Source organism: Phalangium opilio, unplaced genomic scaffold (assembly GCF_054372755.1).
Source record: "Phalangium opilio isolate 3A_F unplaced genomic scaffold, DU_Popi_V2 ptg000075l_1, whole genome shotgun sequence".
NCBI lineage: Eukaryota > Metazoa > Arthropoda > Arachnida > Opiliones > Phalangiidae > Phalangium > Phalangium opilio.
In genome coordinates, this window is record NW_028324184.1 from 530,131 (window position 1) to 554,686 (window position 24,556).

Below are 24,556 nucleotides of genomic sequence, written 5' to 3' on the forward strand. Positions count from 1 at the left end.
CTGTTGGCTCCCTATAGCATAGCAAAGTTGACTCTATAGCATAGAAAAGAATTAATAATTTGGACTTAATCAATTTAATCTCATATTTGTTCAATTCATTAATTAATTTACAATAGTTTCATCCGAATTATTTCGTTTATTCAAATATAGCGCGCCTAAAGTTGCGTATCACGTGATTAATCCCTAGAGCGCGGTCGCGCGGTTATATCACAAAACCCGCCCACCCCCCTCTCCTCCTTCCCGTGTGCACCCACTTTAAAGCGGAGCGAAGAAAAATCCGCAGCTGTGCCAGTGTGTCTGCTGTGCTAGTATGTCACGCGCGTTGGTAGAAGAAGGTGGATGCGCGAACCGCGGAGTTGATATCGTGCTTTTACAAAATTAGGCTTAATGCGAGGCCACGATTGATTAGTTTTTGCACCGTTAATCCGAGTGTTTCGTGCCATATCTAATCTCGCTAATTAAAATAAACAATTCAAGATTACGGATAAGAAGCCAGAAAGGATCGCTTCGCGCGAAGATAAGCCCTATTTTTTGTCTTTGAGTTTTGACAGTTTAAAATAATTCGATAGTCAAGAAAGAAAAAAGGTTTGTTTACACGATAAAGGGGGAAGGCTAGTTTTAATCAGCCTTTAGGCTTAGGAAGGCCGCCTTTCAAACGGGTAAGGCGGCGTAACGGGACCTGGCTGGCTGGCGCACGCTCTCCTTTATCTTTGGACCGTTAGCTAAAATATCGAGCGAGAAAAGGAGCGCTTGAACTTTTTACTATAACTCGAGAGCCGCGGCGTCGAAATTTTACAATAAAAGGAAGCCCGGGCGTACGTTTCGGTATAGTCTTCCGGTTTGCTTCCTATATCCTTGAAACGTTTTAAAAATACGAGTGAAATGCCAATTACCCACCCAAATTTATCTTAAGTTTATTAGCGAAGTCGCGAGTAAAAATAAGAAATTAGAATTGACTGGCGTACGAGAGTAACGAGACGAGGTCACGCTCGATCATTTTACCTCGGAAGTGGATCGGTCCAAGAGCGTTTGTTCTACGTGAAGAAAGAAGAGTATTTTATTACACTCGAAGGAAGAAAATAGGATTAAGCCCGCTCGTAATCATTGACGCGAAAGGGAAATTTCGTAAATGGATCGTCAAACGACGACACTCGCCTGTCCCCGTGGATCGGGCGAAAACCCCCGGAAGAGGGGAAGATAATAGGCCTAATCTACCCGCCTCGAAGCCCAGCGACGTTGTTGTTGACGGACCCACAAACAGAATGAGCGTCGCCGTGATAGGAAGACCCGCTACGGGTTCGGAATCAGCCTCTTTAAATCGTATTACCGTATTTTCATTCGATACGGAAGCGACCACTTCGGCCAATAAATCCACCTTGAAAAATTCGGACGGTGAAAATTCGTCTACGGCTTCGTCGTCCCCGGAAACGATAGGGTCAATACCGAATAACTCCCTCGCGGTACCCGGAACGTCCGGGGCTTCGGTCAGTACGGTGGGTGCGGGCCCGAGTTCGGACTGTAGCCCTACTTCCCGACTTTTGACCCTTCGGAACAATATACGGTCATTGCGACCGTTCTGCGCGTCGGAACCCAACACCCGCCAAAATTCGGTGGAATCTTCCGCGTCATCTACGGGGTCCGACGGATACACACCGTGCTCCATCGGGGCTTGGAGTTGCTTCGAACCCGGGGCCCTAACTGGAGGACTTTATTCGGCTTGTAGTTCACCATCCCGCTCCGTACCCAGTAGTCCGTGTTGCGGTCCCAAGTTTAAGTTGATACAAGAAGGGGATATTCAATTGTGCCGGCTTAATCACACGAGGACAGTTATCTCGAAAATACTGAGCTCCAAATTCCTACGACGTTGGGAAACGCACCATTTATACCTCGAGGAGAATGATATACGCTCCAAATCGGTAAGTTTCGACTTTATTTTTGGGTGAAAGGTGAATTCACGCGTTAACCTTTGACCTCCACGCTCGCCCTAGCACCGCAGTACTAAAAAACCAATTAATAACGTCACGCGATCAAGTTTTTGTTAAGCTTAAGTCACGATTTTGACAAAATAATGTAGAGCTTTAAAAATAGAGGCGGAAACTGAAAAAAAAAGAACAAAAAAATTAGTTTTGCATATCATTAAAAGTAACACAATAGAAAATGTTTTTAAAGGTTCTTTTTTTTTCGGTTTCTTTGCCAAATTTGACATGTATCGTATAGAATAACGTCAAAATAAGTCCGCTATTGTATTTCACGGGGGCGTTTCGCCGCCTTGTCAGCCCCGAAGAATGCCCCTAAATCTTAAATCTCCTTGAGTATATCTCAAATTTCATTCCTCGGAAAACCTTTCCTTTTCTATATAGCTTCTTTTAGGCCTTAGATTATCCTCCAAATAAAGCGGGCAAGGTTAGGTCTAGGTCTAAAGAGACTAAAGTCCTCTCCAAGAATCCTGTAACAATGATGTTTACTCTCGTACACGCGTAGGATTCTCTTAGACGTAAAAAAAATGCCCGAAAAATAAAACCTTGTAGGAAAATATCCATTAACAATAATGAGAATTAGGGCGTCACTTTTTTGAGACGACATGTTATGTGCTTGGTCGTCAACACGTAGGACTCTTAACTCATTTGAGACTAGTGAATTTATTAAAGTTGCTCACGAACATATGATGAGGAGTACGTACGCTTTCTACAGGTTGGAGGGTATACCGGGGAAAAATAGGCTAATATATCCTAGGTCTGGGAAATTTACACGACGCTGCAGTTTGATGATATTTCTTTTGTCATTATTCTCCGGTAATATAGCGACCTTTGAAATAATTTATTCAAAAACGCGAAAAACTAATTTCAAAGCAAAGTAATTTGCCAAATATTAGAAGGTGAAGCTTTTTCATGGGAGGGTATTAATTGAAATTTCTAATTATTGCGAGTAGGTTTGTTTTTGTGTTGACAAAACTATATAAACCAATAGCGAAGATGTATAGCTCTAAACTTGTTGTTGGCATGCTCTGCAAGACTGCAATAGAAGTAAAATAATTAAGTCGGATAATCATTATTTAAACATTAAACCGCTATATTTAATCAATTTAATTAACGAGATCAAATGATTGAAACTATATTTTCTTAAATCTCTTAATAATTTTTCAATCTTTAAGTGTTCCTTTCGATATTTTAAAATGAAATTTCAACCAAATAATCATATTATTTTAATACATTTCATTGAGAAGACGTTTACCTTGAGATTTTAATATTTGGCAAATAAAAAATATGAAGAGCAATTACACCTTTGGTAGTCTTTGAGAAAGACCTCGCGCTTCCTTACCTGCCCCTGGGATCTCAATCATTGATTTTGACGCGCGACGTGGTGCATAATGATGGGAAAATAATTTTCCCCCACTTTAGGCCATTCAAACTTGTCACGTTTTTATTGTATTCTCTCTTCGGAAGAAACGTGCTAACATTAGCCCAGCTCCGCTCAGTCCCTGTACATTTTTGTAGATGTTTAGTTAGTTTTCACAAGAAAGCCTTCTTTCCAGTGCCTAGAATGCCCTATTTGTCAGGAATATAGTGTTTGGAATTTTGTTATAGGAGTAATTTTTCCAAAAATGGAGGAGGGGGACCCTATCGTTCCAACATTTTAATATAGTTGATATCGTGTTAATATTCAATACGTGTACGTCTCTCGAGGCTTGTATTGTATATTCGTCAAACAATAGACTCTTTACACATTTTCCTTTCAAATAAACTATAGAACAACGGACTAATTGGAGGGGGCTACCGGAAACGGAAACTAGAAAAGAGAGAGCCAGAGATAATGTTGGGTTTGGTGACTAGAAATGTCGCCTAATATAGACGGAAGTATGCTTAGCTGATTTCGTGGTTTAAAGTTACCACTATAGCTTGTTTTTACGTCCTTTTTTTCCCCTTTTTAACAACCGCCTACGTGGGATTTGTCAAAAGTAACATTATGGATAGCAAAAAATGATTGTGGAAAAAGAAATTTAATTCGTTAGACCTAACGCACAGACAGGAGGTTGGCCATTAGCTACCGTGATACTCGCAAAAAAAAGAAGGGTCAAAAGTTCAAAGTAATCTTTTAAAGAAAACGACAAATCCTTGACAGTGAATTTTGGGTTGAAACGTCTTTATTGTTTAAGTAACGGAATAATTTTATTACTTTTTCCTTGTTCATTTATCAAAGACAAAAGTCGTTAAACTAGAAGTTATCATTCATTATTTTGTTAGGTGGTATGCTATTCCGTAAAGCAATGCGCCTAGTTTCACTTTAGTTATAATCAAAAATTAATTTAAGAGTTTTGTTCTGAAATTTAATAATTCTAAAATATATATATGAATATTTTCCTTTAATTTACTTCATTCAGGGGGTGTTGTTTTTTTGGAGATGGGTGTTGAGATTATCGTTACGGAAGACTGCATGCATGCAGCCAATTTCTTATGAGCTTATTTCTTCTTCTGCTATGGTTTGTTCGAGGAAATTTGGCGAATATTATTTTCATTTTATGGAAATAATGTATAATGGCTTTATTTCACGGAAAATCCGAACCTGTTATTACAGTCTTTGTTTTGTGAGAGTTCGTTTACTCCATAACAAAACAAAACAAAAAATTAGAAGAGTTTAATTAAAGTTTATGTTAGTTTGAATTAAGAGTCTATAACCATATTAATTGATCCGTGAAATTCGCGAAGAATTTATGCCGTTTTTTGTATTTGTTACATAGCCATAGTTTTAAGACTAGGAGAATTGATACCATTTACACCGGGAGGGCAGGCTATACTTAGTAATGCACTTTGTCCACCAAGTAGCCTGGCCTCCCGGGAGTCCTTGTGTAAATATAATATCAATCCTCCTAGTCTGAATTAACTATATAATTTGTAATTTCACCCAACAAAGGATTGCGTTTAATTTCAAATTGTACCATATGAGCAGCCGTTTGTTGGACAGTTTGGTACACTTAAAATTAATTTAGCCTTACAACTAGAGCGTTATTTATAAATTGAAGTAGATCGCCCCGAAGCTGTGAATTTTCTCCTGATCACTAGGCCTATAATTAAAGCCAATACTCTTGCTTAAGGTCTGGGAGATTTTATTGTGGGTCTTTAATAACTTCGGATTGATCTGGATGGCTATGTATAAGGTTTCATTTCGGCCATTTTCTTTATTGATTAGTTTCCCGCGCAATTAACTCCAGTTTTATATTAATTTAAGGACGACGGCGAGCCCGGGTCACGCGGTCTTTTGTTATTGTTGTTGTTGTTGTTATCATCGCTCGGCTTTGACATTCCGCGGCCTATAACTTAAATTGGTAATAACACCGCGCTTACTGCGGGTCGTTATAGGCGCTCAGCTCAGCTGATTGATTTCCTGTTTTAAAATAGGATGATCTCACGCGTTGCAAGACCACAATATAAGAGTGTTTATTTAATTCAATGGAAAATACTCTATTAAATTTTATTGTTGACGGCGGGGTCCTGCTGCATGGCATTTGGCAAGGCTGTAAAAATCAGGAAATTTGACAAAATAGATCTTAAAGGTCAAGGAAAAGGTCCTTAAAGATGTTTGACTCTTAAATTAGGTCTAAAAGGTCAAAGAAAAAGGTCGTAAAAGATGCTTCAGTTTTAAAATAGGTCTAAAAGGTCAGGGACATGTCGAGATATATTTTTTAGTCCTGGGGAAGAAAGGTTATGTCAGTGAATTTTTTTAGTTGAGAAACGTTTCGGAGCTTCAAATATTATTTTTTAAAAATGTTATGTTTGTGCCTGACTGTTTATTGAAAACTTTTAGCCTAAAACATCAGGGAAAATAACTATAGAATAGGTTTGAGAAAACTCTGGGGTTTTTTTTTTTTTCATTCAAATTGTACGTGGTCTTCTAAAAAACTCAATATCCGACTATAAGTGCACGTATTTCCTTTCGGAAATAAGCCTACTGATCATCGGAGTTTGGCCTTCAATTCAAATATTTAGTTCAGTCTACATATAAAGCCCGACTATTTGGGGGTGACCTTTCTATATCCAAGTCAACCCAGTAAATGGTTATATGGTATATTGTCCGGGATGCTGTACGCGTTGGAACGAGAGCCAGCCGCATGGGAGTCTTCTCTAGAGAGAGAGAGAGAGAGAGAGAGAGAGAGAGAGAGCTCTTTCCTCTTGGTCTTCTTTTTTTTCCTCCTCCGAAGCTTCGTGGATGGATTCTCCATACGTTGGAATGGGATCAATAAAATTCTTACCGATACAGTTTATCCTCAACCCTTACTTCTCCGTACCCCCCCCTTTTAGCCTTGGAGTAATTAACTAAATAGGTTTTATTATTATTATTATTGGATCGCTGCTGGCTCGAGGTCAAATAAGTATATACACTGTTTGTAGAATTTATAAACATCCGTCATAAAACGGATACCAGTTTTGAAATTTTCTGCATGGGAATGGAATGATTTAAGTCTTGTCCAATAGGATGGATGTGAAGATACGACGTTACTAGTGAGTTTCTTGACCATCATCGAAGTTTTTATAACGCTGGACTGCGCGTTTTACTCCCCCAACTTCCGGTATGCGCGCTGGCTTATGTGGAGCTCGGCCTTCTAATTTATGTTGAAATATTCATAGTCAACCGGATATTAGGAGGAAATAAAATAGAGAACTTTATTTGAATTTAAATAAAATGAGTCTGATACTTCATGGAGATTTTAAAAATTTATTTATTAATTTAAAGTTGCAGCTGAAGAGGGACCGCGGTCCGAAAGCTCCTGCTTATATTTTAAATTAATAAATAAATTTTTAAAATCTCCATGAAGTATCAGACTCATTTTATTTAAATTCTAATAATTAATAAAACCATGGATCGGAAGTTTAACATTTATGAAAATAGAGAACTCCTTAAAATGATAGGCAATGGAAACTCCTTCTTTATTACATCCTTTCCTTATTGCCCCCCCCCCCCGTAGTCTAACTCCATATTTTTCCTAACAATGAATTTTTAAATGATGAAACGATCGAGTCTACCAGCTAGGAATAAATATATAACTGTTTTAGGCCTAGTATTCCATATAAAATGAAATTAAAACGCAACAACTTATCTCTCCTTTTTCTAATTGAAATTTATATATTTCTCGGAAATTTATAGTATAGCCTAATTAAATAAATGATAATTTGATCTATGTCCGGCCTTTTCCCTGTTACCTCGAAGACTATCAATGGTGCAACTACCTCTACAGAAAGCGGTATATAATATACATATATATATATAGTGAACCATAAACTCTACGTGTAGGCTTAGTAAAAAGCTATTTTGGGCAAAAGCGACGTTTGCTAAACCCTATACCTAATTCATGCAAATATCGCTAAGGTACACACACATACGCCCCGTGTTTGCCAGCTCGAATTTGGCGTCACAAAGCTTGTTAAACATATATCGCAACTTGTTAATTACTTTAGAGCGTCGTCGAGCGGACGCTTTTTATCTCCATGGGGATAGGGAGGATGCCTTTATAAGACTAGTCCAAAAATAAACAAGGTGCGGGAATATCTAAAAATAGCGCTAGCGGGGGTTCTCTTCCCTTTTCTCTTTCCAATGGGCTAACCTCTTCAATTTGACTCGATCTCTATCCCATCCCGGAGTACAGTCGATCCTCCAAAAGCTTCCTAGTCCTCTATACTTTTTCTCTCGGCCGGCTCAGCCTCTCGCAGTCTTTAAGAGAAATCCCGTACTTCAAGTCGACAAGCCTACTTTTAATTCCTCGTACGCGATGTGACGTCAGAAACGATGCTTGCTTCTCTTTCAACCCCGGTTCTATTCAACAAGCGGGTCGTTCTACTATCATCAAATTCATCCATACCTTTTGGTGGATACTGAGAAGATTAAACCGAAATTATTAATTTATAGGAATTTATCCTTGAAAGAAATTTAACAAAGCTTGCTTTTAGACTCTCATTTTCATCTCAACGATTTCATGATAGCCTCTTTCACCCTCATGAGGAAAACCAACAAACAAATAGATAAATAATAAAAGAGAAATTTCTCTAGCCCCTTTAGTGCACATTATCTATTGTAGACCTTTTGTAATTTCGGTTTAATATACTTTTTATTACTAGCTGGATTTGGATAGAAAAAGTAAAAGCCACCCTAGTTCGAAACACCTACACACACACACACCTTACGCCCTTATTTCTGGCTTATAATTCAGTGTTGTTTTTTTATTTGGTTTACTAAATGTAAACATTTACAGTCACTCCGTAAAAGCGATGACGTATTTGACTTAATTGAGTCTATTAAAAGTTTATGGGTCAGACTAGAACCGTTACACGTAAATATAAATCTATAAAGCCAATGGTTTTTGTATAAATATTTCGTCTATATTAACCATCCGACTTTTGAGCTAATATTAAGATTGAAATTTTATGTTTTTCGCGGAAGAAAAGTATTGATTTTATATCTGACAGTGATTATATATCGCGTTTCATCGTTGCATGATTAACCATTGACTCACTATGCAATATTAAAGAGAAAACTGACCGCGCAATCTTTCTGATAAGAAAATTTCTCACGATTCATTCAATACGCTATTACCTAATGTAAATTCAACAGAAACTCGTGGGATGATTGATGAATACTTTGTTCTGATTGATAGAATATCAAATTAATATATTTCCGATGTTACTCTCAACTGATCAATCGGTTAATTCGAAGAAAATAATTTTTAAGTTACAAGGCGAGATAGCATAGCGTCTGACGGAATTAAATGTTTTCCCATACCAGAAAATTTAAACCTCAGGCTGTTTTGGGAAAACTATGGATAGAGAGGGATTTTAAGAGGCTGGGCTGCGGAGATTGCCGATAGGGATTGGGAGAAAAATCTCTTTTAAGCCCAGAAATAGAATCAATGTTTTTCCCCAAGAATTCAAACCTTTATCCAGCTTTTTAGCCCAAAATTTATTTTTTTGGTTATACCACAAAACCATTCTGTTTTGCTTGAAGCCCTTATATATGTCAGAAAAGCAAGAAAATATATTTCAAGTTACGATTTAGGCTTACGTAATTGTAATTGAATTTGCTATAATTTTTACAAACTAAATTAAGAAATAATATACTTAATAAATATCTCTTCAATATTTTAATTGTTTTTTGTTATTCTTAATGAACTTAAAACAATAACGAAAGAAGCTATAGACCTAGTTATCCTTAATTATTATTCCACGCGTACTCTGGGGACGTTACATCCGTTCTTTAATTAGAATTTTAATTACAAGGTCATCAAATATTCCATGCAACCGCCGAGCGCGTCTCAAACAAATTTCCAGGGAGAGCTCAGTGCTGCTAGGCTAGTTTTAATTGACAATTAAATGTTTTGATTCTTCAAAAAATTGTCCATCCAAATAAACAACATAATTGAGTTTACCACTACAACTAGCCGGTTTATACAAATTAAAATCAAATTCAAATTCGATAAAAAAAAACAACATATTCTTATTGACGTCAATCGAAGGTTAATTTTCGATTATTTTTCCTTTTTCCTGAAATATTCCAAATTTCAATCGATCCATCGATGACGATGCGTCATTTTAAACGATTACTGAGATAAGGGTACAAAGATCCTCACGCACGCTCTCATGCCGCGTGTTTTTAATTAAATTAAAATTTATTTAAATTTTGATTTATAGTAATTAATAACTCTTACGCAATTATCAAAGTTTAGGATATTTTTTGACCTTTGATCTTTTCAACCAGTTTTGTCACATTTTCCATTGAAAGGGAAATATTTCGATGTTATCTAGAGATCGTTTTACTATTTTTAGAATATCTTATCTGGATTGTAGATCCACGTATATGTTTGTCAAACATTTTTCTAAATAGAAGTTCTATAAAGGCATTTTCGTTAATGGGTTTCTGATAATAGAGCCGTCCGTGTTAAAACGTTAACGTTGTTATTATCGAATGAATGGTTTACTGTAGGATAACATCTTCAGACCTTTTTCTTGACTCGTAGCTTTTGTACTGCCTTAGCAGAGGTGTGTAAATATTTGAGACTATTTTTCAATCCCCTGGGTCCCAAATCTCTATAAATAAAGGCGGGTCATTTGTCAATCTTTGAAAAAGCCAACAGTCCAGGAATACATATAGATAATTGGAATTATTTCGTAGCCATTTTCCCCTCAACCTATCTAGGTGGATTTTGAGGGAGGAGCTAGAATTATTATTAAGTATGACGAATAATCTATCTCGCTGCGCCTTGCACCTTGCAACATCGCCTAAGAACTCGCCTTGGACCAGTGTTTGTGTGGTCTAGAAAATGTTACGTTTAACTTTGCAAAGTTGAAAGGTCAATTGCTTCAATATCTTTGGGTTCTGTGTATCTTCCGGTTCTCCATCAAGTTTTATCGAATTTAGCTTCTCGAATTTGCCCTTTCTAAACCAACCGAGTTTGGCCATAACTCGACCGCACGGAACCGATAGCAGCGAGTCCCTTGCTTTTATAACCGGCGTCTAAGAAATGTTTTTCCCTTTTATCTGATTCTGTTGTCAAACTCGGCGGGAAATCAGATAGAGGCGTCCAAAACATTTCACGCTTTTCTAGCAGCGGGTGACATTTTTTTTACGCTTTTTCTTTGGATTTTGCGCGATCTCTTTGGCTAGGCGCCTCAACTTCTCGCTACCCCTGAGACCGGTTGAAGTTGCTCGCCTTCCTAACTTGACCACCATTTTGCAATAACCACTCTATAGGACGCCGTGGGGAGCCCTATTCTTGCCTTAATAGCGTATTGATTTGGATAGAAGTCTGGTTGAATTGAAGTTATTGAATGCCCCGGCTTTGATGTTCGATCCTGAACTATCGCAGCTCTCTTGCCCTAATGTTTAATGGCTTACCTGTTGCTATTTACCATACGTTTAGGCCTATCATTAGAATATCATGCTTGTAGCCTATTTCCTGCCCATTGTCAAGGTTAATTTCCGGTGTATGAAGCAACGCGACTTGATGTTTTGATTGTCGATTTACTTAGGGTTAAACTACTTTTGATTCCATCGCGCGAGGTCGACATTTTCTTACATTTTCGCTACGTGAATCTTGCTTGGGGGTCAAAAGGTTTCTAGGCTTAATGGTAATTGATAAGAGTTTTATGACCCTGTCACTTTTACGAGTGTGTTCTAGATTTGATACTACGTGTTCTAAGGAATAAAGAAATAAATTCTTTATTGTCGTGGTTAGGGTTAACTTAACCCCAGGGTTTGACCTCTAGCCTTTTCCGTATGGTTTGTTTTAGAATTCTGTATTTTTCTAACGTGATAATTTAGTTGTTAATATCACCATCTCAATTTACCGAAAAGTCAAAAATATTTTTGCAACCCATATACGTTTAAGTGGGTTTATACTCCAAACGGGCTACCCAACAGTCAGTCTGTTATCTATTTTTAGTTCATTACAAATTACGTCGGCTCTGACTTAGAGAAACTTTTGTATGTAGTTGGTTAGCACCATAGTCGAGTTGTTTGAAATGTTTATAAATATAAACATTCGCGAGTCAAGTTGGTTAAGTGCCGTCGATTCAAACTGAACCGCTTGCCTTTTCCTCCGCAATCTCTTGAGTCACCAACGACCTGGCAACACTGTAGGCACGCGGAAACCCTTAGTGGAAATTATAAGTATTTCTATAATAATTTCTGCTCTTGAGGTCACTTCCGGTTTTATCATGCCATGTACGTCATTTAGGTAGTAGATTTTCTGTGGAACTTAGTCTGTGCGCTCGACATCGTATATTGAACAACACCCGGGAGTCGGGCTAGCCACGACGCCTCTGAGACATTCCTAAAAGCAAAAGCTAACAGACTATATATACCGAAATATGTTTGGTTCACGTTCTCCAATTATATTTCGTATATACAACCTCAGCTCAGTCTATCGCAGTTTGGTATATAAATGCGTGAGTTTTGACGTCATATGTTGCAGATACAGTACCATTTTCATCGGCCGGGTTGATTTTAAATGGGTCTGTTACGCCGGTCAATGTCCTTTTAAAAATATTTTCCAAGCCTCTGAATGGTTCTCATTTATCTTGTAAAACGTTTCTTTTACTTTTAACCTCTCTCTCCCTCGATGTGCGCCCGGTCCTTCCCTAATCTTGCACGGTTTTTTGCTCCGGATATCGATATAGGAAGCTTCTAAAGCAAATTTCTTTTGTTTTGTTTTTATTACCCACAAAGTGATTACCCCCTCTTGTTAAAAAAAATATAAATGTATCCTGAAGAGCTTCTCGGAATAAGAAATGCGTCATTAAAGTTCAGAAGTAGATTATACAAAGGCAGACTTATTAGAAGCACGCAGCCTCTATAGAGTGTTATTACAGGGTTCCCACGGGTCAGGGAATTTAAAAATGGACCGAAAAGGTCAGGGAAAAGTCACGGAATTTTAAGTTTTAGCGAAGTCAGGGAAAAGTCAAGGAATGTTTTTTAGTGGTTAAAATTTCGTCTTTATTGAAAGAGTAATGAAAGTTTCTCCTTATCCTCTCTAAATACAGAAAACTCTAGAGCAATCCTTAAAAATGTCTAGAATTGTTTTTATAAAAATCTGTTATTTATACTTAAAATGTTTCTTAATCATTTTGGTGCAACAAATAAAGGCATAATATTTTTTCATTATAATTCTTAATTTAAATGTATTTAATCTTATTTGCAGCCAAGTGGTTTTATGGAAGAACCAATACCCTATTCCCAATTGGAAGATGTTTACGCCGTTGCACGATGGGATGCTAATCACAAATTTTGCATCCGTATTGTTATTCACGATGGATCATTATTGTTACAGGTAAATATTATTTTTATTTATTTCGGCCTCATAGTAACTGGATGTGTAATTGCGAAAATTATTCTCGCATCGCTAAATCAATTAAATCTTGAATAATAATAACAAAAAAAAAAATACTAATTGAAATTAATTTTTGGAAATAGTAATAAATTTTAGCTCTAGGCCTATAGGGGTTACGGTTGCTTTTCCACCACGTGACAATTTTAAAACGTGCTTCTGTGACTTTTGCAACATCAAATCTTAATCATTTTGTAATGTCAGATTATTACGTAAATATTTGTATCTGTAAAAAGAAAGTTGGTGCCCCGAAGAGGAATATGTTTATTTCAGCAATTTTCAACTATTTCGCATTTTTCCACGAAAATTTGTAATTTCATTCTTAGTAAATATATTTACCAGTTCAGGTTTTTATGAAATGTTTAAGTTATTTTGACATTGCAAAAAAGAAAAAAAAACCCTTGTATAAGGAACAGGATTTCACGAAGTTTTTGAATTAAAATATTTTTTTTTTAGTTTAAACGAAGATATAATTGGATGCGGTTTTTTATAAGTCAAGTTATAATTTTTCTGGTCTACTAATTCGCGTTTTACTTCATTAATTTAAGTTAAAAAGGATTTTGTTTAGTTTTTTAAAAGAAGGCTACGTTTTTTTTTTCATGAGATTCTGTAAGTTTGAAGACGTTATGACCTAAAAATCGCGCTTGAACTATTACGATTCAAGTCAGGTTTCTATTTAAAATATATATATATATATATATATATATATATATATATATATATTATCCAAGGTGATGCAAATTAATTAACCCAAAAAAATATGAACTCACCATTTATTTTCATATAAATAACCGTCCGTGTACCCCGTCCCATTTGGAATAATCTGTTCTCTAAATGATAATTATACTAAACCTTCTGATAAAATTCAGTAACTATCGCGATTGAGATGGAATATCGTCTAATGGCAGCGCTTTGCCATCTACTGTATTCGTTACTATGGAAAATTCCCGCGTTCTGCCATTATAGCTGTTTTCCCTTAAGAGTTATAAACCTTGATCTAAATAAATTTTTTTCTTCTGTGGGTGATTAGAAATTATAAACATAATGAGTCTCTTTGTATTAAATTATCGTTAAAGGAATATAATTATTTTGGATAGCGTTAACCTTTTATGACGCCACGCGTTGCAGAAATTTAGGCTTAAATATTCTGTTTACAATTTAACTTGTTTACGTTAAACAGCTGATTTTATTATTATTATTTTTTAGGTGAATAACGTTTACTTTCGTGATCAGTGGTTGCATTCAATTTTATGGAAGGTAGGCATAATTTGAATAATTTAATTTTTTGCATTTTAAGTTCCTTAAAATTTAATATTTAAAACATAGATTTATTTAAAATAAAGAAATCTCTAAATAATCTATAATTTTTTTTTCAGAGAAGCGTTCTGAGGTACCGTAAATTATTAATGAATACAAGAAGACCCGAAGTTTTACTTAAAGAATTAGGAGTAAGTAGTTAATAAAATTAAGTCGCTTCTCCTTAAAGGTGTGGTGAAATGTTATTATTATTACTTTTAAATTTAATTAATATAGTTCTTTCATTTAGTTGGCCTTTATAAAGTTTGTTTTTAATCCAAAGGATTTCCGTCGTAGTATTTTTGCTGGTATTAATTTACGCAACGGAACTGTCTTATCTGATGCAAAGTGTAAAAAAGGAAGTTTAAAAAAAAAAAAAATTTAAAATTTTTGTTAAGGTTTAGGTTTCGTTGCATGGTGTAAAATAAACTAAACACCGCTTTGCTTAGACTTTTGATAAAATATTACAAAGCTATATAGAGTATAGACGTTTATCTGACCGGAAGTGATGTAAATTACCGTCTGAAAAAAATCGCAGCATTTTAATTAAAGAACTAAAATATTTCACCGGACCTTTACTATATCATACCCTAATGGATTATACGAATTAATTGCGTTTTAATTATCCTTGAAAGAGTTTAGTGGAAATGTCCTTGACAACCCCCTTGCAAGACGAGGTCATCTTACAAACGCCTCTGGAAATAATATCCGAACTTTTAGTCGCGGTAAGTAGATTTTTTTTCTTCTATTCCAATACTTCTTTCCCCCCCCCAATCTGTATTATTAATCGATAGATCGATAGCATTAATTGCTCCCTTCGATCGGCTTGACATTTGCTAGACTTTTAGCCAATATATATTTATTGCACGTAGGTAGGTATTGCTATATCCCCCTCTATATTAATTACGTTCAAGATACGACTAATAGGTTATCGCCGTCGTGTTAAAGGTTATACTAAACTCGCAAAGGAACGGTGAAAGAGAGAGAGAGTTAAAATTCACCCGGATACTGATACTTCACCCTCTCTTTATATTATTAAAAGGTTCCCCCTCGCGTACTATAGTAAACGACTGACTGCAAAGTTTACCGAGAAATTCTAGTTGATACTAACTAACTACGCAGGTGTTTTTGGCTCATTTTAGGCCTACTGATTATAAAAAGTGTTTCAGTGTTTACCCCGTTCCGTATTTTGACCTCGTTTTGAATTAAACCTGGAGATTATTTTTTTTTACTTCGGTTGTTTAGGAAGGATTTATAGTTAGTGTGTTTTAGCTTAGTTTTTACCATTACCAAAGAAAAAAAAAAGAATTGGAGCGATGAAGGGAAAAAAAAGGTTTTGATAAAATGAAAGTGCTCGTTACCACGCTATGTACCAACCCCGGCCCTATCTTTATGGGTGGAGATTTAAGATCATAATCCATTGCTGCTCTTGGCTAAGAAGATTAGTATTATAGTTTATTAGGCCTTTTTAAGATCCTTATAGAATGATGAAACTCCATTGTTGAGAATCTCCAAAAAGTTATTAGTTGTAGAGTATTTTATAATTGGTTGGAACCCTTGGAATAGCTGCCATTTAGGGGCAGAGACCTGCACGGGCCGAGTTTTTCAGGCCCGACCCAGGCCCGGCCCGGTTTTAGAATTTTGAATAAGCCCGAAACCCGGCCCGAGTCCGAGTACATAGTTGGTTTTTCGGCCCGGTTCGGCCCGGCCCGTTACATGCATGAACCAAGCCCGGCCCGGCCCGCCCCGACACATTGAATGAATTGAACAGGCCCGGCCAGGCCCGGCCCGTTACACGTAGTTCAGTTGTAATTTTTATATTTTTTTACATAAAATCAATGATTTGAATTCATATTTGCTTTAGCGTCGTGTATTACTCATTTCTTTTGATAATTGTTCGTTACATTTGTTCTTAGAAGCTTATACTCATTTAAATTATCTTTCATTTGAACTTTGGATTAAATGACAATCAAGTTCGGCCCGGCCCGGCCCGACCCGTTATCTTCCAAAATTTTAAAAGCCCGACCCGGCCCGGCCCGTTAAATTCCAAAATTTTAAAAGCCCGACCCGGCCCGGCCCGATACAATTTTCAAAAGTGGAAAGCCCGGCTCGGCCCGGCCAAATCGGGCCGGGCCTCGGGCCGGACCGGGCTTGAGCCCGGCCCGTGCAGGACTCTGTTTAGGGGCAAGCTATCGTACGTATTTCCTCTTAGCCCCTGTAGAAGTGTTTTTCCCGCAAAACAATTTATAAACCAATAGGCATAGACCTTTCCATTACATACTTGCGCAGAAACCAACGCGTATTTTATAATTGGTTAGAGACATTGGAATAGCTACCATTTAGGGGCAAAATATCATACGTATTTCCTCATAGCCCCTGTAGAAGTGTTCTTCCCCCAAAACAATTTATAAAGCAATAGGCATAGACCTTTCCATTACATACTCGCGGAGAAACCAACGCGCAGGGGCGACCATTTAAATTGAGAGCCATTTAAAATCAATGAAACTCTTAATTACACGACCGCGTAGGGTCAAAATTGGATTCCAAAGTTTTTAAACGAAGAAATAATCACAGTCATTTGTCCACTTTTGGAAAGGACGACCCCTTCAGCGGAAATATGCGATTTTTTTTGTCGGGTAGGTAGAAGTGTGACAAGTACCATCCATTGACCATAGAACTTACACCGCAGTTTTATTGAAATTTATAGCACTGCCAAGATAATCCAAGATCTAGTCTCGTGTCCGATAATTTTACTTCTGTGGTAGAGAGAATATTGAAACACAATATGGTTAGTTTCGTTTCGTTAGGGAACTTGTTGCAATTGCCAAATTTATCGAGTATTTATTTTGAATTTTAAATATTTCATAGGATTTTGGTAAATATCCCAAAACACGGGTTTTTATTCAAGATTATATTCAAGCTTTGAATTGTCAAAATGATGGGTGTAATGTTGTTCGAAATTTTGTGGGCAGGTAAATAATTAATAATGCCCTTTGCTCAAATCAAATCAAATTTGAAATTAATTTAATTTAACTTATTTTCTTTTCAGTATGCATGGTCCAGCCAGTACGTGTCCTCATCCGAGGGTATTACCCAATTTGGTTTCAGTTTGCCTAGCCGCTATCCATTCAATTTTCGAAGAAAGGAGAAAGTAATTATTTTCATTTTCCTCTTTTTTTTATTTTTGGCCAGGCCTATTATGGTAATTGTAGGCCTAGTAGATGGATACCCCGTATCTTTATTGGTCTCTCTTGAATACCATATTTGTCCTTGCAGCTGGTTTATCTCTTTATTACAGGCGCGGGGTTAGGGATAAGAATTTTATGGCAAATTATAGTTGATACATATTCTTTTTTTTTTTTTTTTTTTTTTTTTTTGAAGTTTTGCCGCTCTGTTACTTTCCCCTAACAGGACGTAGCCTAGCTTATTTCTGTTATTTTTACTTTTTCCGCGAAAAATGTCGGAGTTGTTATTGCTTTGACACTCCTGGCTGGCCGGCTGGCCGGCTGGAGTGTTGGGAAGAGGGACATCTAGCGGATAATAATAACTTTTAAATTTTAGTTTTAATCGCGAGGAAGTAAATGTTTCAAATTCGAGTATGAGTGATTGGGAGACTCGACAGGATTTAGACACTCCTGGCTGGCTGGCTGGCCGGCTGGAATGTTGGGAAGAGGGACATCTAGCGGATAATAATAATTTAAAATTTTTAATTTTAGTTTTAATCGCGAGGAAGTAAATGTTTCAAATTCGAGTATGAGTGATTGGGAGACTCGACAGGATTTATTTGTTTTCATTATTGAAACAATGTATGTATATTTATAGGATATTTTCATTTTATTTATAAGTTTTGTGGAATCTTATAAGGAATTTATTATTTAGGGTGTCTTATGAGGATTGGAGAACTAGTTTATCTCAATTATTACAACCCATACCTTTTCCCGATGAGTAAGTCTTGGAAATAAGCTTCTTCTGTCCAACCTATATTTTTGTGTGTGTGTCTGATTTTAAAAGTTGGTTTTTGAAACTTTCAGCGCTATTGCCTGTGAAAGATTTACTTCGTAAGTCTCGTTATTGTTTTAATATTCATTAAATTTATGGATACGGAAGTAAATAGTCTCGCATTTTAGTAAAATGAAGGCGGTTATTCAACATATCAGTACAGATTATCGGTGCGACGTTCATCTGATGGTTTTAGGTATTAGGGACGAAAAAGAAGGATGGTTTCAACTTTATTGTCCCGGAGGAATAGCCTGTGACGATGAAGGAGACTTATGGAGTTCTATTGTACGTAATGTTTATAATGGGAGTACTTCAGACTTCAGAGCGCGTTTTTAAAATGTATACTCGTACTTTCATTTTAGTTAAAAAGCCTTTTAGCTTGTTGTTGTCGCAGGAAACGTTTCCTGATGAGCCTAACAAAATACCTGGGGCCTTGTATGCTGAGAGCTCTAAGAGACGATGAAACTTGCCAAGACGCTCTCTGTTCCATGTTGGAACTGGATGTGGTCGAAAGCAAGGACATGCAGCTTCAAATCATCACCACCCTACAGAGCACCGCCACTGGAAAAGTACACTACGCCGCTCTTTGTAGCCGTCAAAGACATTTGAGAGAGCTGGTAAGTCTTAATTACCCAAGACTATACCTCGGCGCGCGAAACTTAAAATGTCGTTTCTCTTCAGCAACAAAAGGGTGGTCCGAGAAAACTAACTCTGCCTTCAAGATCAACTGACGCTGACGTGGCCAAACTACTTAGCTGCGGTTCCTTCGGTAACTTAGAGTGCCTATCATTGGCCTTTACGCAAGTCACTAGCGCCTGCGCCGAACAATTGGTTAAGATCCCTTCTTTGCGCTACCTCAATCTATGGTCTACCCAATTTGGCGATGTTGGCTTGCAGCTCATATCCGAACATCTACCCAAGTTACAAGTTTTAAATCTCTGCGAAACTCCCGTTACTGATAAAGGACTGACGTCTCTCGCGGGTAAGTCATTTTTTTTTTGCTTCTTTTAAAAAGGTTACGGGGGGAAAAAAAGAAAGGGTTTCTTAGAACGTGTATCGTTATCGTAACAAATAGCCCTGAAAAACCTGCGAAAACTCAACCTTAACAGCACAAGCCTTTCAGCGCAGACCTTTGAAAGTCTTAAAGTAAGTACTTTTTTAATTAGAGCGCGATATTTTTTAGGAAAGACAGGGAGCCCACGGGTCCTATAATTCCTATAGTATAAATTCCTATATTTTTGAACCAGTCCTATATTATCCTATAATTTCACGAAAGGTCCTATAATATCCTATATTTTTGACTTAGTCGAAGTTTTCGTATAGTTTAGCATCAAATTTATCAAAATTTAGCTTTTTTTTTTATCGAGATCACATTTGAATAGACAAGTCCGAAATTGCTTCAAAGGCTCTCTTAGGATTTTTTATATATTATATTATGTTATATTTTAATTAAGTTCTTCTGAGTTTTCAAAGTAAAATCCAATTTGTTATTTTTCATTTTTTGGGATTTTTCTACATAGTTTAAGCCCCAAAATTGTATTATATAAGAGCATTTTTAGTCCTATATTTTCCTATAAAAATACGTGATTTTTCTCTCCTATAAAATCCTATAATTCCGGAAAAAAATTCCTATTTTTCCTATAAGGAATTTAAATTTAAGAGTGGGCTCCCTGGAAAGATTAGTATAATTAATTAAGGTACGATGAAATTTTTTCTCTCGCGAAAAGAAAAAATTGCCATCACTTCAAGAATGTGATATTCGTTACACTGAGGCCTGGTGATCTTTTTGAAAACCTTTTAAAAAAAACATATATATATATATAGATCTTTAGTTTCGAGATAAACAACAAACTAATGATACAAAAATACTAAAAAACAATGTGCGTCAGTATTTACAAAGAAACAAACATCAACAACAACAAAGTTAAATAAGATATTTTGGTTTACAAAATATATTATAACAAGATCCCTCTCGCACTCCTTTTTTTAAAAGAAAAAAAATGACGACAAAACTATAAAATCACGAACAATTTTTACAAAAGAAAACTGGGTTTCGTTTTCTAGTCTACATTCCCTATATTTTTATCAAAAGCACAAACGGTTTTATTTAAATTAAATTAAATTAAATTACCAACAAGCAGCGCTTTTTCGTTTCTGAAATGAAATACTTACAAAAAAAGCACAAAATAAAACGCGCGGAAGGATATTATAAAACTGTTCAAACTTATGATAAAACCGAACACTTTTTCTACCCCCCCCCCCTCCCAGAAACATACATACATTTAATTTATTTGATAATGTGAAGTAAGTACTATATATTTTAGTCAATTCAATTAATCATTATTAACAAATTTAGTGATAAAAATTAACGTCTTTAGGTTTTATACAAAACAAAACTTTAATGAGGGTTTTATTTCTTCTTTTGATTAAATACTTGTTGTTAAAATACAACAATTAGAGTATTTCGAAAAGAAAAGTAGTAGAAGTAAACAAAAACAAAAAACAAAAACAAATTTTAAATATTGAAGTGTCACGAAGAATTTTAGCGAACCCCAGCCTTTAACTAATTGATTGTGTACGCGAGTAGAGCTTGTTAGATTTATATTGAGACACAAAACTTTGATATTATTATTATAGTTTTTAATTACCAAACCCCTTAATTGCTTTGAAGCGTTTTATTTTCGAAATCATTGGGCTTAATTAACAAATGAAACAACTTAATTAAAACAAATTAATGTTTATAAGCCCAGATTGAAATTAATTAAACCACTTCAATTTAAATACATTTTTTGTTTCATCTTGTACGTATGGATTTTAATTTTAATTTATAAAGTTAAATAACAACAAAGATACACGATCGTTCCTAATTGGGATTTTTGAAGAATTATTTCACTTATTTATTAATTAACCGCGTCCTCGTGTAACAGAAGGGCTATTTTCTTAGCCAAATTATGTAAGTCAACTTTTTCTAGATTAGCCATAATAGAAACTGCAACTCCGCCGATTTCATTCGGTATTATAAACAAAACGGCGCTTCCGCCCGTCGCTCGACCAATATGAGAAGCCCCAAAATGCTCCCCGTGACGAGTTATGACGAATCCCATTCCGTAACTTCCATTCGATTCCCAATCAATTTTACCTTGGCTCAATTCATTAGGTGTCCAAAGTAATTTCACCGTTTCGGGTTTAAGATAGGAACCTTCGCGACCGTGATAACTCGAAATAAGAACGTTACCAAACTTTATCAAATCAGGAACGGTAGATAAATAACCCCCTGATGCCCATTTACACGAAGAATCCGCGTACGGTGCGTTCAAAATGGTTCCCGAATCACTTTTAGAGTAAAATTTAGATCTGCGTTTGATCAATACGTCACTGTTATCGGGGTCGGTATTGTTCATCCCGAGGTAATTGGTCATAATTTTCATACGATCCACGAAACTCACTCCCGAAACTTTTTCAATGATGGTTCCCAATAAAGTGAACCCAAATCCGGAATATAAGAAATGAGTGCCGGGTTTATGCGGTAATGGTTCGTTTTTGAATGTACTTAACGCGGCAGTCATGGTACTGTAATGTTCCTTGCGTTCAAACTCCCCTTTCTGACGATTATAATGTCGAAATCCACCGAGTTGAGATACTAACAATCTGGGTGTTACCAGATCACTGACGTTCTTACCATCGTGAATTATCTCGGGATAATCCGGAAGATATTGCCGAATTGGTTGATCCCAATTTAGTTTACCTTCTTCCCATAATTTTGCAGCGGTAACGGCCGTGAATGTTTTACAAACACTCGCAGTTCGCATTACCGCGTTCACTTCACACGGTATATCATTTTCAAGGTCTAAGTAGCCGACACCTTCTTGCCATACGGTTTCGCCGTTAACACTCGCGCCTACAACAATTCCAGGAATATCATTCTCCGATTGGAGGTTACGAATTAATTCTTTGCAGTGGTTTAAGGTGGTTTTAATATTTTCCGTCATTGTTCACAGCTGGGGACAACAGCAACAGTATGACGACGGAGTAGATGAAGTGTTCAAGTAGGTGTTTTTATAGTAGTGTTGGAAATCTATTTGGGAAATTATTTTTAAGCAAACATTGCACGCTTGGTTAAAAAGAAAAATGCAAAATGTTGTGGTATAAATACACTTTATTTTTTTGTTATCAAATAATAGATAAGATATTAAGCAAAAATGTCATTTTTTTAGTTTAAATATTTATATAATATCAATATATATAAAATAAGTAATACGGAGTACATATAAGAGACCAGAAGATTTTTTTTAAATTATATCAGAAGTGAGATGAGACTAGAAGTGAAGGGCTCTAGCATTGGTAATAGATCCTGGCATTAGTGAACAAATTTGATTATTTTACGCCGCTTCAATCGCGCCTACGCTAGAGAGAAAAAAATTGGTCGAGTTCCAAAAACATTTCTTACCCCCTTCCCCTCAACCTAAAGTGGCGAAACACGGACGCCGGTGCTGAAATCTAGTTCGGCCGTCTACCGCCGCGAGCGTCTCACGTTTTGGAGGGGAAATTCTGAAACCGCCACTAGAGGGCCAACCGTTCGTGTGTTATCAAGAATATTCACTTTCGCCGAATGGAGAATTTGGTTAGCTCAGTACTTCTAGTCTCATCTCACTTCTGATTATATTAAGGAGTATTTATTATTGGAATTACAATTATCACACCGAGTACGCGTCAAATCAAATCAAATCACAATTCGACTTTTTCGAACGTTTCCGCAATTTCACTTGCCAATTTGCTTAAACCAACATCTTGCAAATTAACTAAAATTGCCACAACTATGCCTTTAGGAGGTTTTTCCCATTGACATTCGCGCGTTGTTAGTTTATCTTCGGAATTATTTTCATAGCACACCCTAGGCAATATTAAAAGTACGCTACTGGCACCCACTGCACCTCCAGTGTGAGACGCTACAAATCTCCGGACCTTACAGTACCCGTACTCTTGTTTTGGGGGAATTATAGCCCAACCTAAACCATACATGCTATTATTGTAAGCTTCGATAACTGGTTCCCATAGCTTTTGAACAGTATCGGATTTAAGATACCCTGGCAGTAATTTATTACTGTTGGTGTTTGTTAGCTGGGCGCTGTATAACATTACATTTCCGAACTTTATTAAATCGTGTACGGTGGACAGGAAACCACCTCCCGCCCATTTGTTAGAGTTATCGACGTAAGGGCTGTTCATAATCTTGCCATTTTTTAAGTAGTAATACCGCGACCTGTTGCCTATAAGAGTATCGTTTATATCTAAATAAGTGTTGTTCATTCCTAATTCCTGGAACATTTTCATTATGTGTAAGGAAAAGGGTTCTTTGGCAACAGCTTCGATTATCGCGCTAAGAACAGTATAACCGTGCGTAGTGTAAAGGAATTTTTTCCCGGGTTCAAGTAGTAAAGGGTCATTTTGAAAGATTTTTAAGGCGTCTTTCACATTGGCGTAATTTTCTTTAGAGTAAAATTCTATCAACTGGCCATCTGATTTTTTTTCAGTAGGTAAGGTTTTAGAATAATGTCTTATGCCGCTCGAATGCGAAGCGATTTGTCTGGGAGTGATAACCACTTCTTTATTATTATATTTGGGTGCAGGATAATCTGGCAAGTATTCCAGAATTGATTTGTCTAAGTCCAGTTTGTTATTTTCCCATAATTTAGCCGCGGCGGTCATTGTTATACTTTTACTAATACTGGCGATACGCATTACGGTGTTTTTGCTACAAGGCACCTTATTTTCCAAGTCGGAAAAGCCAAAACCCTCGGACCACGCGAGTTTTCCATCAACACTAACCGCAATTACCATGCCAGGGATTCCGGAGGAAATTTTTGCAGTTTCAGCTAAGAGTCGACTTTGAGAAATAGCTTCGTTTATATTTAAACGCTCTGGTTTTAATATCTTCCGTTCCTTCGGCTTTACAGGTTTTTCTTGAACATTTTCAGTGTTAATTTTCGCCAACAGTTCGTCATACATCAGTCCTAGTGTCAGGCCTAAAGTTCCACATCCTACGCCTAAAATCCATTTGTCTAAAGATTGCGACTTCGTAGAGTTGACGTTCTGAGACAAATTACGTGCATTTTTACTAATTAATTTTAGTTTTGAAGCTAAACTAAGATTGAACATATTGCTAGCTAAAACGTAAACACAACCACGTTAGATAAATAATTCATAAAATTCGCCAAGTTACACGATTTCCCACGTGACCGCCACCGACCAGTAAGCATTCAAGATAAAATTGGTCACTTCTGGTATAGCCCACTCGAGTGACTCGACCCACGTTCTCAAGAGTAACCTTTCTTTAGGCTCACGACTCACACACGGACGCGAGCTGCGCGGTTTTGGTGACTCACAAAGCCAGGGCTG

At 36.6% G+C, this 24,556-nt stretch overlaps 2 protein-coding genes and 1 pseudogene across 2 annotated transcripts; 1 reads left to right on the top strand and 2 right to left on the bottom strand.

Annotated features, from left to right (window-relative positions):
• Positions 1-282: 282 nt before the first annotated feature.
• LOC149658593 (C-Maf-inducing protein-like) lies at positions 283-20,301 on the top strand. Its single transcript, XM_089844182.1, has 17 exons — positions 283-1,916; positions 12,680-12,808; positions 14,072-14,122; positions 14,242-14,313; positions 14,797-14,886; positions 16,690-16,797; positions 16,869-16,949; positions 17,030-17,133; positions 17,211-17,312; positions 17,878-17,967; positions 18,041-18,106; positions 18,193-18,219; positions 18,289-18,445; positions 18,523-18,777; positions 18,842-19,142; positions 19,236-19,306; positions 19,888-20,301. The coding sequence occupies exons 1-17, from the start codon at positions 1,263-1,265 to the stop codon at positions 19,939-19,941; spliced, it is 2,412 nt and encodes an 803-aa protein (XP_089700308.1). The 5' UTR covers positions 283-1,262; the 3' UTR covers positions 19,942-20,301.
• Positions 20,302-21,060: 759 nt separating this feature from the next.
• On the bottom strand, positions 21,061-22,149 carry LOC149658594 (serine beta-lactamase-like protein LACTB, mitochondrial pseudogene; annotated as a pseudogene).
• Positions 22,150-22,300: 151 nt separating this feature from the next.
• Positions 22,301-24,517, bottom strand: LOC149658595 (serine beta-lactamase-like protein LACTB, mitochondrial). The gene has a single exon (XM_089844187.1). The coding sequence runs from the start codon at positions 24,314-24,316 to the stop codon at positions 22,886-22,888; it is 1,431 nt and encodes a 476-aa protein (XP_089700313.1). The 5' UTR covers positions 24,317-24,517; the 3' UTR covers positions 22,301-22,885.
• Between the last annotated feature and the right edge of the window lie 39 nt (positions 24,518-24,556).

Excerpts from the sequence above, each read along its gene's own strand:
- LOC149658593 (XM_089844182.1), top strand. The coding sequence starts at position 1,263 with ATGAGCGTCGCCGTGATAGGAAGACCCGCTACGGGTTCGGAATCAGCC. Across the intron at positions 1,917-12,679 it reads ATGATATACGCTCCAAATCG|CCAAGTGGTTTTATGGAAGA; the intron begins GTAAGTTTCGAC and ends TCTTATTTGCAG. Across the intron at positions 17,968-18,040 it reads GTTTTCATTATTGAAACAAT|GGTGTCTTATGAGGATTGGA; the intron begins GTATGTATATTT and ends TTTATTATTTAG.
- LOC149658595 (XM_089844187.1), bottom strand. The coding sequence starts at position 24,316 with ATGTTCAATCTTAGTTTAGCTTCAAAACTAAAATTAATTAGTAAAAAT.